Raw genomic sequence first — 18,971 nt, forward strand, 5'->3', positions numbered from 1 at the left:
GTTCAGTTTCATGAGCAGAGCTGCTTTTTATCATTCCATGTTTTATTTTACCTTCATGACGCACAGAAACCACATTAAATATTAAAGAGGGGGGTATCATGCTTTTCCATATTTAAACATGGATATAAACAATGCTGGATGTTTAAACCAAACACGCAGATTTTCAAACTGCTACATATTCGCATGTTGTAGAAATCTCTGAATCTGTAAACTGCAAAAATCAATCTGTTCAAAAATAGAGCAAAACCTTAATGAGACACGCTTAAATTACTTTTTTCACCATATCATTTCTTGCGGACTGGTTTAGGACATGTCGAAGGAGCAGACCTCAGCTGTTTACTAAGGGTTGCCTATAGCTTCACCCCTGGCAGGCCTCCAGAGCACTGGCCAATCAGAGGGAAGGGGGAGCCTTAAAGAGACAGCAGGCTAAAAACACTTGTGTGAGAAGAATAGGTTGGTTCTATTGCTGCATACCATTTGTGCTCTGATGCGGCTTTCTAGTGCCTTAAATGCTGCATGAAGCAGAGATAGGTCCTTATTGTGTGACTCGCTGCTGTTTCCACGAAGCACCCAGAGTTCAGAGTTTCAAAGTTATTTTATTTGGATTCAGCTGTGCTTTTAAAAGATTACATGCGCACATATGGTGTTGTTGTGTACACCTGTGCCAAACGTAAATCCTCACAAACAAAAGCGAGCGGTCAACAAAAATTACCCTTACCCTAGTGCAAGTGAAACAGCCACTAATATAACTTTACCGGGTGTCCAACAAGGTGCCCAGGTGACCCAAACCTGCGCATCGCCATAGAAACCAAACAAATGTAACCGAACGTAGAAACATCGATCAACAAACCAAAGCTTGGCTCCTACATACTCGGAATTAGGAAGTTGGGAGTAGTAATGACGTTAAGTCTGAGTTCAGTGTTCCAGTTGCCAAGTCAGAAAAACTTGCCATAACAGCAGTATTTCTGTGTATATAAACATGGAATAATTCTATATATACGGCTGATTTATTGTGATGAATACAAGTCAGAAATTCTAAAATAAAAAGAATTTAACAGGAGCTTTATTACTGTTTAACCTTGAACTCAGAATTTCCTACCGGGAACTCAGGGGTGGTGTGGACATTTCAACTTCTGAGTACAAATGGAGCGCAGCGTAAATCATGTTAAACTACTATGGGGGCACCAGGAAGACAAATTAAAGCCACAAAAAAGTCTTTTAAAAAAATCATTACCCTCTTTAAACTAACTGAGCTCAGAGATGATATTAAACTGAGTCAAAGTCCACTTTGGTGTTTTCAGACCTGAAACTGAAATGGGTTATGAAACCATGCAAGTGTATCTCAGTATGCAGAGACTGACTCCGACCACCAGGAGGAGCCAAACACCACTCCACCTCTCTGTGTTTAAATCAATATAACATTTAATAAATAACAAAGCAGAACAACAGTCAGACAGACCAGTAACCACAGACAGGATGGTTGTTAAGACCAGGTGAAGGATAGAGCAAGGCATGAGACAGTTTGTGTTAGGGTTTAATCAGCCAATCACAATGAGGATTCACTCTGTAAACGTCCAATAGCACGCAGTCTGGATGGAGACGACGCTCACCTGAGAGACAGACAGGCAGAGAGAGAGTTATGTAAAGGAATCCTGCAGTGGGGGATTGATGTTAGTATGTTTTTTGAAGAATTACTCACTGATGTTTCCTCCAACCTCATACAGGTGCTGAACAGGAGCGCTGAGAGAACAGGCAGGTAGAGAGAAAAACCCATCATCAAAATAAAATGGATGTGCTCAGTCAAGTTTAGAAAGTGATGCAGGTTGTGTGTACGCGTGTTACCTGTTGTCACCCTTAAAGCGTGCTGTGACATCTTTGGCTGTTGTAAGGCCATCAAGTCGAATCACCATGGAAACCTTACTGTTCAGGGGGGCCTGAACCCGGATCACATCTTCACAAAGCTCTGTGATCTACACACACGATCATATCAGAAAAGGGGAGGACAGGGGTGTAGCTACAATTAGGCAAACACAGGCAGTTGCCTGGGGCCCCAAGATTCCCAGGGGCCCCCAAAGCATCTCTTAAAAACTGATTTATGAAGTTCTCTTCAATTGAAAGCATTTATTTTTTTCTAACTCTTACTTAACATGCTTCAAAATACATCAAAAGGCTCAATCTTTAATGATGGTTTTGGGTACTCCCCCTCCCTTCTTATTCAATGGGCTATTCCATGTTACAACACATCTGAAAATTTGATTCAGGAAGAATGTGGTAAAAAACACTTTTTCCCCATTTTTTTCTTATCTTCAACCAAGTCGGAAATAAAAACAATGTTGCTCTGAGATCTGAGATGAACATAAGACTTTTAGGATTTTAAGGACTTTATCTAGCCCAGGAAATAGGATAATTTTCTCAAAATCAAACTGTTTGAGTTGGTGATAAACATTATTTTACAAAATCTCTTTTTTTCTATACATAACTCACTGGAAAGGGGGTCAAATAAAAATACATTAACTTTAAAATAATAGTACCAAAAAGTATGGTGATAGTAAATATCACCTCTTTCAGTAGATTTTTTTCCAGTTTTATGTTGTGCTTGATATTTACATATTTTTTCTTTAGTAAATTATTTTTTTCAATATTTACCTTTCGTAATGTTTTTCACTTCATACTTTCTTGTTTGTTACTGTTACTCTGTGAATTCCCCACTGTGGGACAAATAAGCTGTCAATTGACCATAAAAGATTTCAAATCCAGGACAAAGTGGACTAAATTATGTGTTCACTTTCTTCAAAATCAAACTAAAGTACAGAACTTGAGGAAATGCATTTAGTTGCGTTAAGTTACCATGTAGAAGATTAGCACTGTCTCATGCCTTGATTCTCGGAAAGAGACAGTGGACCCAGGGAAGGCCAGTCTAGCTCTGAGGAAGATGAGTTACAAGGGCATGGAGGGCCCCATTGACTGGGTTTGCCTTGGGCCCCCAAACGACTAAATACGCCCCTGGGGGTGCAGCATCTTTGTCTAACCTGCTCTCTCATTGCTCTCCGTCTCACCTGGTTTCTATCATTCTTGTCGTTTTTCCACCTCAGCAGTCGTTTCTTTGTGTTGTTCAGGCTCAGCGGCCTCTGATTGGACACCTGATTCATCTGTCTCACCTGTGACAACAGGAAGCTTGGGACCTGCCAGAGAGGACAGGATGTGAAATCATAAACAGCTGAGGTAGTGATGTTAGTCTCTGTTTGGGTGTATGTCCTCTGACTTACAGTCCACAGCAGGTCCTGATGTGTGATCATGAGTCTCACCAGGTGAGCTCCGCCCACCGCTTCCTCCATCTCAGCGTTCTGCTTGGTGGCAGAGCGCTTGTTGTCGCGGTTGTGCCAGGAGAACAGGTTGGGTGCCATGACCATAGAGACGTTCCACAGGGACATCCTGTTCTGGTCCTGATGAGAGACCACCTTACGCAGGAAGACCAGCAGGGCCTGTTTCCATGGAAACAGGTAACAAAGACAATGCTTAGACTGCAATGTGATATCACTGTGTTTCATAGTACACCTGTACAGATAAGATTATGCAGCTTTGTATGTTGCCTGTGTGTGTGTCTGTGTGTCTGTGTGTGTGTGATTGTGTGTACATTACTCGGAGTGTATCTCTGTGAGCCTCAGGAAGTAATAAGCAGAGCAGCTGCAGCGCCTGAACCTGATGGACCACAGAGGGGACGCCTGTATTAGTCAGAAAACAACAACAGTAAGAAAACCATCAGAGAACACAGAATTTGTGTGTGTCTGTGTGTGTGTGTGTGTGTGTGTGTGTGTACCCAGCACTGAGCGGTAGGTGGACAGGTGTGCGTGCGTCAGAAGAGGTATCGGCAGTTCTCTTATAAAAAGCTTCAGCAACCCAGCAGCATCCACCTGTCTCACTGTAGACCAGTCGAACCCTCCACAACACCTGTCTAACTCTCTACGCAGGCACTACACAGACAGACAGACAGACAGACAGAAGAAAAGTTATACAGAAACACAAGACATAATACACAATAACTTAAATTTGTTCGATTTGTGTGTGTGTGTGTGTGTGTGTGTGTGTGTGTGTGTGTGTGTGTGTGTGTGTGTGTGTGTGTGTGTGTGTTACCTTCAGTCTCGCAGCAGATGCTGGTACTCTGAGTATCCCTTCAGTCTGCAAACCAGTCTGCTCTAAAATACACAACAGCTAACACACACACACACACACACACACACACACACACACACACACACACACACACACACACACACACACACACACACACACAAACAAACAAGCAAAAAACATTAATTCCACCTGTTACTGGATTTTAAAGTTAAACCCATGTTCCATCCGTTAATATCGAGGGGGAGGGACTTGTTAAGTATGGCAGATAGACAGGCTGGCATGCAGACAGGTTTCCTACCTTTTGGAAGACAATAGGGATTTTAATCCCTGGGAATTTTTTTCTGTCGTTTTCCAGCAACGAATTAAGAGGAACAGCAAAAACACCGCTGTCTGAGAAGGAGACAGACAGGCAGAGAGAGAGTTAGCAACAGCTTAGCATTCTAGTGTTTTATGAAAACCTATCCTAGTTTTCTTCTGAGTTCTGGTTGCTCAAATTATCTTAAAGGGGACATATCATGCTTGTTTCTCCTTTTCACTATGCCAGACTAGGATGCCTATAAAGCATTTCTGCCCTCAGTACAAGTCATTTAGTTCCTTCATTGCCCCACAACAGCGTTCTCAATATCCTCATTTTAGGCCATTCTGAAGATCTCGTTGAAACGCTCCGTTTGGAGAATGACCTCCAGTAACCTCGCAACGTCACAGCCCTTTGTGCTCTGATTGGTCATTTCTATCAGAGGGGCGGAGGGGGTAGAGCCAGGGGGCGGTTTTTGCAGCATGGCAGTATTTACAAAATCGCCATATTGGATGGAGCAGACCGAGCGAGTTTGCTGTTTGCCAAAACTTCACCGTAAGCCATTGATAGCACTAATAAAATGGCAGAGTGTAGGATACGTCCTTTGGTATTGGACCCTGAGTCAGACCCGGACGGTTTTGCAGCTCAGGAGGAAGAAAATCCACCTGGACATAGATCATCTCAGGACGCTTCAGTGTATTGAGTCACACCGGTACTGTAACATGTATAGTTTATACGTGGAAATATAGGCAGACTTCACCAATAAACTATTTCTATAACAGGGCTCCATCCTGCTCCTTCACTTTTCTCTGTCTATTTTATCCATCATGCTGAAAGTGTAGTCTAAAGATCGCATCTACCGTCAGTTCGTCACTATGTTATTACCGCAGCATTATTGTGGTCCAGGTTCATAGTGCATGTCAGAACAAGCATGCAAATATCACAGTCTCACACGTATTATGACGTCTGCTAAAATCTACAGTGTTTTAACTGCTAATTCACCATGTAAAGCTGAGCTGCTCAGCAGAGCAGAGTCCCTGTATCCAGTACTCAGTCAAGTTAGCCAGAGCTGGTAGGGAGCTGTATTTATACTTGGCTCTTGGTGGGTGTATCCTTCGGTGGCGGTTGTGTGACTTACTGACATCACAGAGGAGGAGCTGCTTTATCAGATTACTCCAATAAAAAGAAAGGGTCCTCGTGTCGTCACGACGGTCGAAATCTTGCGACCAACTGGCAATGACTTATTGTCAGAGGCATCAAATCTCGTTCTAGGATATCAGAAAAAATACAATATCTCATTTTTTGAAAATTCAGGGGGTGAAAGGTCTTGTTTTCAAATTTATTATATTATATATAAGTATTAAATCAGGGATCAGCATGATATGTCCCCTTTAACATATTTTAATCAACCAATCAGAGTCAGACATTAAGCCGTCCAGTCAGATGCCTCCTCTGTCTGTTTTGTGATTGGTTCAAACCTATGTGACTCTGAGGTGTTAGTATGAAGCGCACCTCGAGTTCTGCGGCGTGGTGGACGGGTGCGTTTGGTTTGGATGCCCAGAGCGAGCAGGAAGGTGGAGAGCTCTATGTGAGAGATGAAGCCAAGGCGGATGAGATCACATGACGACAGGTCATCTGCGCGGGTGAGACCCTGAGAGGGTGAGACAGGTACAAACTACACAGACAGACACACACACACACACATTATACATACAGAGACAACCTTTGAGTATAACAGGATTAAGTGAGAATCTGTAAGGCATTTATGCTCAGCTAACCTGGATTAAATACATGGCATCATGGGAAATGTAGTGCAAACATCCAGATTGCAGTTTTTCTGTGTTATAAGGATCAAAGGTCAAGATTACCGGCACGTCACCATTGTTGTCTCCATGAAATCGCAGACAGTCCCAGCAAGCCCCGCCTCTTTTGTGTTCAGCCACGCCCTCTGAGTATGGACTATCCCGCAGCACCCAATCAGCTTCTCTCCACTGACAGACAGGCGACGAGGGCGTACGTGCAGGAGAGTGTGTTTGTGTGGGGGATTGTGTTTGCGTGGGAGAGTCTGTGTTTGTTGGAGAGTGTGTTTTTGTGGAAGAGTCTGTGTGTGGGGGCGAGTGTGTGTCTGTGTGAGTCTGTTCAGGTAACTGATCGTCGAAAACAAACATATGCAGAGTCGGATGTCCTAGAAGCAGAACAAAATCTGATTTTAGTATCACTTAGCGCTTTCTGTTTGCTTTGGAGCCCTCAGTGATCACTGCTGCTCTCTACAGGACACTTTAATTATCACAATTTAAAATTTAAGAAGTCTGACAAATACCTGCTTCAGAACCACGGACAGGTGAGCATGCAGACAGGTACCTTTGTGAGTGTGTCTGCGAATGGTTTTGGTGGTAGTGTGGTATCGACTTGGCGGTGACTCGGCTTGGTAAGGGGGAGGGGAGGGGCATCTTTCTGCTGAGTCATCGTCAGCCTGGAACTGTGTGTGTGTGAAGAGACAGAAAGACAGAGAGGAGTCATTATCCTTTTTAATCTGTACTTTCAGTCTCAGTATAGTGTGTGTCCCTGAAACCTCTGGGCTGAAAATAAGTCCCAAAACCTGCAGTACCCTAAGTGTCCACTGGAGGCTGTTTCCAGCACTTAAGGTGTTTCACTCAGTTAGGAGCTTTTCCTCATAAATGATGTGATCGTAGGTGAGTTCGGTCACCTGAGTGAAGACATCTCGAACGTCTCTCACTGGCTGTTTGTTTCGCGTCTTCAGCGTCTCGTTGTATTTGTCCAGCCTCTTCCTCACGGTTGCCACCTGTTGCCGCGTCAGTGTGGACAGCAGCGCCTCAGGAGGGGGCGGAGTCTCTTCTGTAGAGGAGCCCGTCACCAGAGAGGATAATCCCGCCTCTGTCAACCACGCCTCCTCAAGCTCCACCTCTGCAGGTAAAGAAAGAAGGATCAAAGTTAAAGGTAAAGATGATGTCTCTCTCTGATGTCACTTTCACTCACCGTCCACACTCTTCCTCTCCTCCTCCTCCTCTGCCTCCCCATCCTCCTCTTCAGCCTCTTCCTCAATGCTTTGCACCTCCCTCCAGTAGGTTTCCATGGCTACTCTACGGGGGTCAGAGGTCACTCTCTGATGGGCTGGGGGGGCAGCAGAGTGAAGGGGGAGGGAGGGCGTAGATGACAACATACTGCAAAATAAGAGAGATTTTATCAGCCAATCAGAGCATGAGAAAGTGAGAAGACAGGTGTGACCTACGCCTGTTGATGATGTCATCAGTCATGTGATCATTGTTTTGGATTCTGGATCATGTTATAATTCTGGTTATTTAATCTCAGTTTCTGTTTGTTGTGCTCCTGTTTCAGTTTTTTTTTCTTACAGCTGAGCTCAGATTAAATATTGATCCTGTTTGTGTGTGTATGTGTTGTCAGTGTGTGTGTTAATGGTTTTATCTCTCAGGGGATCTCAAAGTAGGATGCTTAGGCTAACGTTAGCTGCTCAGTGTCCATTAGGAGGAAATGGTTTGTTGTTGGAGATGGGGGGTGCTTTCACTCAGGTCCTCAGACGGTAATCTGACCTGGTTATTCTTCCTGTGGAGACGTTAAAGCACAGAGAAACCCACAGACCTCATTCCCGTTTCTGTTTAACTCACTCATCATTTCATTCAGCATTAAAGATTGTCTAATGAAAAGTCTGAGTTTCTCAGACAGTCTCTTCCACATGTCTCGCCTGGCACCAGACTTTATCAGATATGATCCTGACATTAATTTTAAATTTAACATGTTTCATTCTTTCAATGCTTTTTTAGCTTCAGGTCATCAAACCAAAAAGTTAAGTGATGTCATTATCAACAGCCAATCCGAGCACTTAAGCTGAGCATTAGTACAAGGATGAACATTCAATGGCTGTAGGCACTCAGTGGTAGCATCATAATGGTTATATCCAATTATGAGGATTCATCTGTTGATAAGTAAGGAGGAAACATCCTGCCAGCTGCCTGCTGAGGTTTACTAATCAGTACCTGTTCTGAGTGAAGCATTACAGTCTGACTCTAAAGAATTACAATCCAACAGTGAAATTTTACAATCTGATAGCATAGCTTTGAAGGCTGACTGTAAATATACAGTCTATCTCTAAACTTTACAGTCTAGTTGAAACTTAACAGTGTAGCTCAAGAATGTACAGTGTGTGTTTTAAGTGTGTCTTTCATTCTGACTGTAAACTTTACAATTAAATGTTATAGACTGACTGTAAACTTTGCCTTCCAACAGTAAATTTTACAGTATGTCTCTAAACGGCACATTCTGACTGTAAACTTTACAGTTTCTCTTAACAGCACATTCCAGCGTTAAACATACATTCAGACTCTGAATGTTACATTCTGACTGTAAACTTTACAGTCTGACTCTTTCTGTGACAGTTGGACTGTAAAGTTTGCATTCTGATTCCAAACAAAACAATCTGACTGTAAACTTTACAGACTGGCAGTTTAGTTACAGTCTGACTTTAAATGTTACAACCTGGCTGTAAACACTTAAGTCTTACAGAGACATTCTGACTGTTTGAAGTTACACTTTGTAACCATCATTTTTTGAACCTCAGATGTCTGAACTCTTTTAGACCATTAATGTCTGGGGAAGGATCCAGATTTAGACCTTCAAGTTATTAGACAAAACCACACCAGTATCAGACCAGACTGAATCCTGGACATTGCACATTAAGGGTTCTATATTTGATGAAACAGAGTCTGAGTCAGTGCATCACCAACCTCCTGGAATTCAGCATCAGCACAACAAGGTACCACTTTCTCAGCCATCAATATCTATATGTATCAAACTCATTCAGAAATGATACACACAACATCTAGTGTGTTACCAAACAGCTATTATAGTGTAATCAAAACAATCAACATTTTCATATTTTCTTAGTAAATAAGAAAAGGCTCACCTCGGATCAGTCCCACTGCTGTGGTCTGTGTGAGGAGATGGAGAGAGGAGAGGAGGGGTGGGAGGGAGGCGGGGACTCTCTCAGAAGAGAAGCTGGACACGCTGAGAGTGATGGAAGAATCCATCCATCAGTTAGTGTGGCATGTAGACTGGAAAAAAAAAAGTAAAAAAAAAAAAAAAAAAAAAAAGCCCACAGTGAACATGGTCCACTGTAAATTGTTGCTTTTTGAAGTTAAGGTTTTTTCTTTATTTCCTTTCTTTCACTTTGCTTTAATTATTAATTTTTTTTTTATATCCTGGTTTATGACTTTCTGTTTTGAAAACTGTGAATAACTTTTATTCATGTAATGGAATTTTAAATGACTTTCTCTCTCCTCCCCTTCTCTCTCCCTTCTCGCTTTTTCTCGGAGCATGCGCTGTCAGCTCGTTGCTTCGTTATTTCCGTGTTGTGGAGCTGTCAGCAGAGTGAGGCGGATCGTCACACACGGTAAGTTCGGTCTAAACGCTCAGTTCCGGTACCTTCTCCGCGGCTCTCTCTCCGACCGGTTCTCCGGAACCCTGCAAGGACTCTCTGCAGCTGCTGAGGCCGCTTTCAGAGGCTCGAAGGCCGGCGGGGAGAGCCGCGGATCACTGCCGGGAATCTGCTGTTTGTTGTTTCCTGAACCAACCCGTCAGCTGCCAAAGTTCCGCTCAGACCTTCACAATAAGAGGTTGAGATTTGTTTTCTTAATACTTAAATTTATTGTTTATGAAATCATAACCACCTTAGGGATGTCTTTAGGCAATGTTATAGGGTGTAACATCCACTCTGAAAGCATTACAAACTTCAACACACTCTAATACTCAAACAAACAGAACAACAACACAACAGTGGAAAACAATAAGATAACTGAGTTGGGTAAATTAAACTGAATGTAAATTGAATATCAACAAAAATATATATATAACTGCAAAAAAAAATTAGATGACTGACTATACATCCTCTAAAATTGTAATGCTGGCAGTTAGGAGTGAAAACCACACACATTTAACTAAAAAAATAAACAAAATAAACTAAGCTCTTGTTTTGAAATGAAAAGTTGATTATGATATTGTTAATTCAGCATAGAAACAGTTTCCTATTTGTCATTCTGGTCCATTTGTGTGTCAGATAATACAGAAACACTTTTCAGTCGAATCAGTAAATGAGTCAGAGACATAAACTTTGTGAGGGAGAAAGGTCAAAGAATAAAGTTTTCTCTCAAGTATTTACACTGTATCATACCCTGTACTGGAACTCCAGTACAGTAATATGTGATAGTAGTTTATGAATAACTGATAAGATAGTAGATAAATCTGTTACTATGGTACATTTCAGGGTTTTTCCTAGTGCTTTTCACTGACCTATCACCTTTAAAGATTGTTTCCATTAAGTCATCAGAAGTACTCCAACAAATGACTCACAACAACAGTCCTACCTCCCACTTTGATTGTACCTCGAGGAGGAAACTGAAACTATGAGCCTATGAACTTTACAAACAACAACATGTTGGACTGGAAATGATATAAAAACTTTCTGTCAGAATGTAAATTTGACATCCTGTAGACTGTCAGAGTGTTGACTTAATAATCTAAAGTTTTTCTGACTGTAAACCTAACAGTGCTTAAAAGAAAATACAAACTGTCAAACCATGAACTTAACAGACATAAATCTGCCAGACTGTAAACTAGAGCTGAAACAATTCCTCGAATGATTCGAGGCACTCGGTTACAAAAAATACTTGAGCAAATTTATCCGCCTTGATGAATCGTTTAATTTTAAAAAAGATCAAAGAGTGGTATTTCAAATAGAGCTGAGGCCATATTAAGAGAGTGTTCAGACCCCTTAAGCTACCTCTTATAAAAAATAGCAACTAGCAACAAATCTAGCTTCTTTTCTGGAGTTTGGAGACTAATGGGTCATTCTACGAAACGGGTGCCATTTGGGTCTGCAGCATTTAATGAGATGTTCAAGGCACAAAAAATGTGTCATAGTGTGTTTACAAATTCTGGAGCTACCAAAGCAAGTGCTCTTATTGACATGCTGTATCAGAAAATTCTATTTTTAAAGAGAAAAAATTTCATTTGAAAAATAACTGCTCTGTAACTAAACAAAAATGTATTTTATCCGATTATTCAATTAATCAATGGGATTTTCAGTAGAATACTTGAATACTAAAATATTCGATAGCTGCAGCCCTACTGTAAACTTTACAAACCGTAAATCTGTAAGCATCACAGCCAGTTTGACCGAAATTACGGACCGTATTGTAAATTATATGAGAGTCCAACTGTGAACTTTAACAGGCATGATTGTCAGACTGTAAACTTTTCAAACAAGACTCAAACTGTGTAGATTAAATCCTCATAACTTCTTATCTTTACAGATTAGTGCCTCTCAAACTGCGGACTGAAAGAAATAACAACTTCAAACACAATTAAAACTGTACAGTCTACATTATCTAAACTCTACAAACTAAAACCTATCAACATAACAAATTAAAGCCTCTCAGACTGTAAACTTAAAGGAACTATTGCCTGTCAAACTGTGAAATTTACAAACTTCTGTCTGAAAGGCTGTAAACTGTACAGCATGTATACCCTACAGACTGAACTTTCTCAGACTGTAAACTTTAGACACTGAGATATTTCAACCTGCAAACTTTACGGACTGAAACCTCTGTGACGGTAAACTTAACACACTAAAACCTCTTAGACTGTAAACTTCACACACTAAAAACCCTCTAAAAGTAAACTTTACACATTGAAACATTTCAAACTGTAAGCTTTACACATCAAATCTTCTCAAACTGTAAACTTAAAAAAACCATGAAATGCCAGACTGTAAAATTTAGAAACTAAAACCTTTTAGACTGTAAACTGTGCAAACCACAGCCTATACACATAATATAAGTATAAAAAGCCTTTTAGCTTTGCAGATTGAAGCCTGCTGTAATGTAAAATTTCCTTAATTTAAAAGAGTAACAGTGTCCTTGTTTACGGCACCCTCCTCTTTTGTCCACCCAGTTTTTTTTCCTGTTCATAAGCTTTTATTTTGAAGTGGTTCCTGTGAAGCTTTTAAGGCTGAGAGCTGACCTGATGCTAACTTTCAGCCCCTTAGCTTGAATAACCTCCATTATCACATAATGAGCAGAGAAGTTATATACAACAGTAAGACATGAGTAGTCTGTCCAAGTGTGACATCATTAAACTGACAGATGACACATGCTGGTTTAAACAGTTTAAACACACTGCTCCAGCCAATCATGGAAGACTGTGTGTGTGATGTCATTATATGACCTTTTTATGTGTGTTTTACTGTATTATTGTGTACTGAGGACCTGTTTGACTCCTCTGAGTTGCTGTACTTTCTCTCCTCTTCATCAGTTCCTGTAAAAGCCAAAGAAGAAGATGAAGAACAAAGTCAGCAGCACTCAAGGTAACACACAAACACACATTATAGGAGCACAAGGGGGAGGAGGAAGGGGGGGTCATTTCTGTTGCTTTGGTTGCTTATCCTTTTCTTAAACAGACCCCTCCCAGACATTTAAAGAGCGGCGTTCATCTGACTGCAGGTGATTGTTGCTAGGATGTTCAGAAAATGCAGCACAAGAGAGCTAGATGAAGTGATAAAACTGAAAAAAGCCCAATCTCTCCTCACTGGCTTCAGCCACGCCTCCAGTGCTCATGAACGCACATTGGCAGATAACAACAAGAGGTCCAACAGACCAGTTAGCAGTGGGAAGAGGGCTTGTAATAGTGTTCATTTTTTTTAGATATCTTTCTCCAAAATAAAAAAAAAAAACAAGAAATTACAGTATTTTATCACACGCTAGCTAGCATGTTAGCATCACTGATATTATGATATTGTGTGTATGTGTTCAGTTAGTGTAAAGAGGCGCTCCTGGTCCTGGCAGCAGTACCTGAACGAACAGAAAGCTGAAGCTGCTCCACTCTCACTGTTTGCGCAGGTAACACACACTCACACAAACACACACACACACACACTTGACACAATAAAGTTGTCATTTCCGTGTCCCTCCCCTCTTTCTGTCTCTCAGTCCCAGTCGTTTCCGGGGAGGAGAAATGGTTTTAAAGTTGGGATGAAGCTGGAGGGCGTCGACCCAATGCATCCCTCCATGTTCTGTGTGGTGACAGTGGCTGAGGTAACACACACACACCTGCACACACACACTGACACACAGCTGTAGTTACTCATGAGTTTCCCGTCTCTCTGTCAGGTAATTGGCTTTCGGATGCGTCTCCATATTGACGGGTACTCGGAGTGCTACGACTTCTGGGTAAATGCTGACTCCGCCCACATTAGACCGCCAGGCTGGTGTAAAGATAACAACCACAAGCTCCACCCCCCTAAAGGTGAGCACAGGAAGCCCCTCCTACCTATTCTCACTCAAACCTCTTGACAGAGCAGACATCATACCATCTGTTTCTCCCTCTTGCTTTATCTTTAGGTCAGAGTGAGGCAGAATTTGATTGGCCGACATACCTTCAGTCCACAGGCTCTCAGGCGGCCCTGCCAACGCTTTTTACCTGTCACACTGCAGTCAGTATACACCTGTCTGTCTTTCTGTCTGTGTCTTAAAGCTGTCAGCTCTATCTCATCACCTGTCTGCCTGTCTGTTTCTCAGAGCTGTGAGTTCAGAGTGGGGATGAAGCTGGAGGCGGTCGACAAGAAGAACCCTGGACTCGTTTGTGTGGCTTCTGTCGCTGATGTCATAGACGATCACTTCCTGGTTCACTTTGACAACTGGGATGACACATATGACTACTGGTGAGACAGACAGGAGCAGAGAGACAGATTGAACAGTGTTTTTCTTTAATACAACATCAGATGTGACCAGGTGTGATTGTGTTGATCAGGTGTAACAGTTCCAGCCCATACATCCATCCTGTTGGCTGGTGTGAAGAACAGGGGCGCCCCCTTACTGCACCTCAAGGTACTACAAACAGCACATATTTTATCTCCTGTACACATAGTAACTCACTCTGTGTCATATAACAGTAACTCTGAGCTCTTTTATTGTGTAGGGCACCCGCACCCAGAGAACTTCCTGTGGGACGAGTACTTACAGGAAACGGGTTCCACAGCTGCTCCCACTTCGGCCTTCTCACAGGTGAGGTATTACAGGGAGAGAAAGAAGGGAACAAGGAGATAGAGTAGGTAACCAAAAAGCAGAAAGGACAGAGGATGAGTGACAGCTCTCTTGTCAAATCAGAGATCAGAAATTAATGACTGACTCCTTCTTGTTGCTCTGTCCAATCAGAGAGCCCCTCATGGTTTCCAGGAGAACCACAGACTAGAAGTGGTCGACAGGAGGAACCCCATGCTGGTTCGTGTTGCCACGATAACAGAGACAGAGAACCACAGAGTGAAGGTACTGTCCTCCTGTGTGTCCACCTGTAGGAGGTTGTTATGATGTTGTGAGGTCTGTGATGTTGTAACAAGGTGTGTTTACCTGTAGGTGCATTATGACGGCTGGTCTCAGCAGTTTGACGTGTGGTTCGACAGCGACCACAGCGACCTCCATCCTGTTGGCTGGTGTCAACGTACGGGACACCCACTGGACCCACCCCCAGGTCAGAAAGAGACAGGTCAAAGAGAGTGACATGTCAGATAGCAAGACGGATCGGGGAGTTAGAGGGAAAGAAAGAGATAGACATGTCAGAGAGGGTCGACATGTCAGACAGGTAACACGGCCCCATGTAACGATGACTCTGACACTGTGTCTTTTCTCTGTGTGAGACAGGTTCCTCGCCCCTCTCCTCCCCCTCTCAGGGTGTGTGTCCAACACATGGCTGCAGAGGAGTTGGACACATCAAAGGAGCCAAATACACAGGACACCACAGGTAAGACATAAAGGTGCCTGACTCCTGTTTCTTCTCGCTGAGATTTTTTATTTTGCTGACTCATGTTTCATTTTGCTGGCTGTGATGGCTTATGTTAAACTTTGCTGTCAAGTTCAATTTTATGACTCATGTTTAGTATAGCTGAGTCATGCTTAATTCTATTGAGTCATGTTTTGTTTTGCTGACTCATGTTTCATTTCCCTGACTCATGTTTCATTGTGATGGCTTATGTTAAAATTTGCTGACAAGTTCAATTTTATGGCTCATGTTTTGTATAGCTGAGTCATGCTTAATTCTACTGAGTCATGTTTTCTTTTGCTGCCTTACGTTTCGTCCTGCTGATATCTTTACCATTTGGCGAAGTAATGGTTTGCTTTTAAGGGAAGATTCAAATAATTCTGCTGTCTCATTTTGCTGACTCATGTTTTGTTTTGCTGAGTCATGGTTCATGTTTCTGTGTCATGCTTCCATCTCCCGCAGTGCCTTCGGCTGTCCATACTCAGACATCAACATGCGTAAGGAGGTCGTGCTCCCTGATAGGCTGGGAGGAGAGAGAACTGTCACTCTCGTACCTGTCACATTGTATCACCATGGCAACCAACCAGACAGGTAACTTTCTGTAACTGTGGTGCAAAAAAAAAATCTGAATCAAAAATAGATTTAAGATTTAAAATGATGCACATATTTTTTTTACCTTACTTGTCGATGCCTCTGTCTCGGGCTTTTAAAACAACAGAAGTGTTCAGGTGAAAACTGAAGACAAAGAAACACCTCTGCTGCCCCTTGGGAAAAGAAGAAGACTGACAGACAGGTAAGCAGACAGACAGGTGTAGCAGAGATGAAGGGGTGTCTCTGATTGGCTTTCCTGACTTACTCTCTGCTAAGAATAGATGACATGATGTGATTTTGAGTGTGTGTGGGTGTAAAAAGGAGGCAATCTCTGCAGGTTATATAAAACTGTATTATATAACACACAGGCACACACACAGTTTAATTTTTACTAAAGGTGTAGACATAGCTGGGGTTGTATTACCCAGCATGCTCTCTGGCTGCTCTGACTCACAATCATTTTCAGCAAAGTGATGTCACAGCATTCTGTGTCCCCAGGTAAACGCTATGTCTCTGGACACAGGAGGGTCAGAGTTCAAGCATCACTTTACTTCCTTATTTTAAATGTTTTAGCTCTCTTCTGACTCCACCCACAGACTGTCTCAACCAACCAAATTGCTCCGTGTGAAACAGGAAGAGGAGGACCTTCCCTTGGCTCCAGGTACCAAAAACTGCTCCTGAATTAACAGCCAGCAGGGGGGCTATTGCAGTTAGTTTTTCTTCTTCTTCTGTGGTGTGTGTCACAGAGCTATAGGAGCATTGGGGCCCCCTGCTGGATGATCCTGAAGCAGCGCACACCTGCATTTAACTGGCGTCATGTGATCATTAATGATGTTGTTATTTTGTTGTCATAACAACAGCCAGGGTCACTTATATCCTTGCTTACCCTTCTCACTCTCCTCTGTTTCCATGGAGACAGTCTGCAGATTAAGTTCTTGTTTCCATGGAAACAGTTCACCGTAGTTTCTATGCCTGTTGTGATCTGTGCAGCTCACTGAGACCTGTCTCACTGCTCAGAGATGTGAGACAGGTTTCTGTAGAGATCCCCTGCTGAGTCAGCACTGAATTGTGATCTAATGAGTCTGTCCGAATTTGACTCGTCCGTCTCACTTAACTTGTGTGTCTCTCCAGCAGAGTCCAGTCTGCAGGCGGCCCTCCATCAGTCTGTCTTTTTGTCTGCAATGTCCGCTCAGCCCGGCCGTGACCTGTCGCTCTGCTGGGAACAACACCGCAAACTGCTGCCAGGTGTCCTCGGGGTCCATGCTGAGACTGTCCAACAGTGGAGTGTCCAGCAGGTCAGTATGAAGGTCAGAAAGTCCAGGCTTAAAGAAAAATACAGGTCAGTGAAGTCTCATTCTTAAGTCTCTCCCTCTGTTTCCTGTGCGTATGTCCTCAGGTGTCGGACTTTATTGAGTCACTTCCCGGATGTGAAGATCAGGCCAAACAGTTCAGGGATGAGGTGAGCTCACCAATCAGCTTCTTTGACATTTATAACATCACCTTTTAAAGTGTCTGATTTTCATTGGTTCCTGCCTCTGTTTCTAGCAAATTGACGGGCGGGCCTTCCTCCTGCTCACCCAGAGAGACATCGTCAGAATCATGTCAATTAAACTTGGTCCTGCTCTCAAAATCTACAACTCTATACTAATGTTCAAACACACTGAAGACAGGAACCAATCAGTGGACAAGGACAGGAAACAAATTAAGTCTGAGGACAGGAACGAATCACAGGTTGAGGATGGGAACGAGTTACAAGCTGAGGACCACAATGAATCACACAGTGGGGACAGGAACCAATCAGAACCTGAGGATGGGACCCAATCACCAACTGAGGACAGAACCAAATCACAAGCTGAGAACAGTAACCAAACACACACTGGGGACAAGAACCAATCATGGGCTGAGGACAGTAGCCAATCACCAGTTGAAGACAGGAACCTATCACCAGCTGAGGACAGGATCCAATCACACACAGAGGACATTACACCTGAGAAACATGAAATAAACAGCCTAATGAAAGACTCCTGATTGGAGTTCCAGATCAGTTAGCCCCTCCTCTTTTTCCTGTGAACTTTTCCATCCCATGATATTTCAGATAATCTCTGATGTCACACTAATATTCTCAGGTGTCCCTGTATTCACATCTTTTCATGAAAGACTTAAATAACACCAGGGAATGCCCGTGTTCATTTTTAGGCTCCACCTCTTTTGGGGGGAGGGGCTTATATGAGGAGAATCTTTGAGGAACAGCAGAACTTTCCCTATTACAAGCAGAAACCAGGAGCAGAAACGGACTGAACATCCACCTGCCACTACCTGAGCAGGATGGAAAAGACAGTTCGCTGATTTTTATCCTTTAATTTCTGACAGTTTGTTAAATTTGTCAAAAACAATTTGAACATTTCATTTGTACAATGATTATCAACACCTAATCCAGGTTCAGTTCATGTTCCTAAAAAAAGATAAAGAAAGCTGAACTTGAAATCGATGAAGAAATGTTGTTGGACTTTCACTTCCTGTTTTCTTGTGAACGGCTCAGGACTGAACACCATATAGGTGTATAACAGGTAATGACATCACACTAGCTCCCCCCCTTCTGTGACAAATGATGTCATCAGTTCCTCTCAGGACTTTCCGCTCCAAACTTCCCATCAGAGACTCTCCTTTGTATGACATTATCTGAAGACCTGCCTCCTCTGCTGTGATTGGTCAGCGTAAAGAAGCCTCTCCTGATGTTTAGACTTTTAGAGTTTATATTTTTTAGTTTCTGTTCTTTCTACCGTTTCTCTACACGTTTCTATCTTAAAGTTTATTTTAAATATTATAAGTTATGAATAAACTTATATAAACATGTAAATATATATATTTGTAACTGTGTTGCAGGGATTTGAACACACAACCTTTCACTCTGACTCCTCCCCCTTAGGAGGTGAACTCAGAGTTTCACCTGGTCAGCAGGGGGCACTCCACTGCACACGCTCAGTTTGTACCAACAGCAGCTCCTCAGGTTTGATGATAACAGTGCTGGGTTATTCGTTCAGTTGATGCTACATCACTTCCTGTTGGTGTTTGAATATCAATAAAGAGTCTGACCCAAGTGCTGCTCATTGAT

General features: G+C 42.5%; 2 protein-coding genes across 5 annotated transcripts; one reads left to right on the top strand and one right to left on the bottom strand.

The window, feature by feature from the left end:
* Positions 1 to 881: 881 nt before the first annotated feature.
* On the bottom strand, positions 882 to 9,490 carry arhgap28 (Rho GTPase activating protein 28). Of its 2 annotated transcripts, XM_074693465.1 has the most exons (15): positions 9,366 to 9,490; positions 7,424 to 7,608; positions 7,134 to 7,351; positions 6,788 to 6,905; positions 6,295 to 6,611; positions 5,939 to 6,101; positions 4,430 to 4,521; positions 4,132 to 4,209; positions 3,818 to 3,971; positions 3,640 to 3,722; positions 3,267 to 3,482; positions 3,057 to 3,182; positions 1,843 to 1,970; positions 1,700 to 1,740; positions 887 to 1,610 (listed from the first exon to the last, which is right to left on the bottom strand). In XM_074693465.1, exons 2-15 carry the CDS (start codon positions 7,605 to 7,607, stop codon positions 1,528 to 1,530), a joined length of 2,001 nt encoding a protein of 666 aa, XP_074549566.1. In that variant the 5' UTR covers position 7,608; positions 9,366 to 9,490; the 3' UTR covers positions 887 to 1,527. The 2 variants fall into 2 exon arrangements, with proteins under 2 accessions (XP_074549567.1, XP_074549566.1); XM_074693466.1 differs by lacking the exons at positions 7,424 to 7,608; positions 9,366 to 9,490 and having other exon boundaries at positions 882 to 1,610; positions 6,747 to 6,905; positions 7,134 to 7,268.
* Positions 9,491 to 9,659: 169 nt separating this feature from the next.
* Positions 9,660 to 18,947, top strand: l3mbtl4 (L3MBTL histone methyl-lysine binding protein 4). Of its 3 annotated transcripts, none has more exons than XM_074693464.1 (18): positions 9,660 to 9,851; positions 12,770 to 12,821; positions 13,268 to 13,353; positions 13,444 to 13,548; positions 13,624 to 13,759; positions 13,855 to 13,946; positions 14,032 to 14,174; positions 14,264 to 14,340; positions 14,432 to 14,517; positions 14,668 to 14,778; positions 14,866 to 14,980; positions 15,151 to 15,250; positions 15,731 to 15,859; positions 15,987 to 16,061; positions 16,456 to 16,520; positions 16,994 to 17,154; positions 17,256 to 17,318; positions 17,405 to 18,947. In XM_074693464.1, the coding sequence occupies exons 2-18, from the start codon at positions 12,794 to 12,796 to the stop codon at positions 17,885 to 17,887; spliced, it is 2,055 nt and encodes a 684-aa protein (XP_074549565.1). In that variant the 5' UTR covers positions 9,660 to 9,851; positions 12,770 to 12,793; the 3' UTR covers positions 17,888 to 18,947. The 3 variants fall into 3 exon arrangements, with proteins under 3 accessions (XP_074549565.1, XP_074549562.1, XP_074549564.1); XM_074693461.1 differs by having other exon boundaries at positions 9,661 to 9,851; positions 16,991 to 17,154; XM_074693463.1 differs by lacking the exon at positions 9,660 to 9,851 and adding an exon at positions 9,928 to 10,074 and having other exon boundaries at positions 16,991 to 17,154.
* Positions 18,948 to 18,971: the final 24 nt, after the last annotated feature.

The sequence above is a fragment of the Halichoeres trimaculatus genome, unplaced genomic scaffold (assembly GCF_033239565.1).
Source record: "Halichoeres trimaculatus isolate MK-OKI-2021-1 unplaced genomic scaffold, fHalTri1.1 fHalTri1_scaffold_18, whole genome shotgun sequence".
Lineage (NCBI taxonomy): Eukaryota > Metazoa > Chordata > Actinopteri > Labriformes > Labridae > Halichoeres > Halichoeres trimaculatus.

Coding starts and splice junctions, on each gene's coding strand:
- l3mbtl4 (XM_074693461.1), top strand. CDS start 12,794: ATGAAGAACAAAGTCAGCAGCACTCAAG. Junction 13,947..14,031: donor TTTTTACCTGTCACACTGCA/GTCAGTATACAC, acceptor TCTGTTTCTCAG/AGCTGTGAGTTCAGAGTGGG. Junction 14,518..14,667: donor CCACTTCGGCCTTCTCACAG/GTGAGGTATTAC, acceptor CTGTCCAATCAG/AGAGCCCCTCATGGTTTCCA.
- arhgap28 (XM_074693465.1), bottom strand. CDS start 7,607: ATGTTGTCATCTACGCCCTCCCTCCCCCTTCACTCTGCTGCCCCCCCA. Junction 4,210..4,429: donor TCCCTATTGTCTTCCAAAAG/GTAGGAAACCTG, acceptor TGTGTGTGTTAG/CTGTTGTGTATTTTAGAGCA. Junction 1,611..1,699: donor TGAGGTTGGAGGAAACATCA/GTGAGTAATTCT, acceptor TCTGTCTCTCAG/GTGAGCGTCGTCTCCATCCA.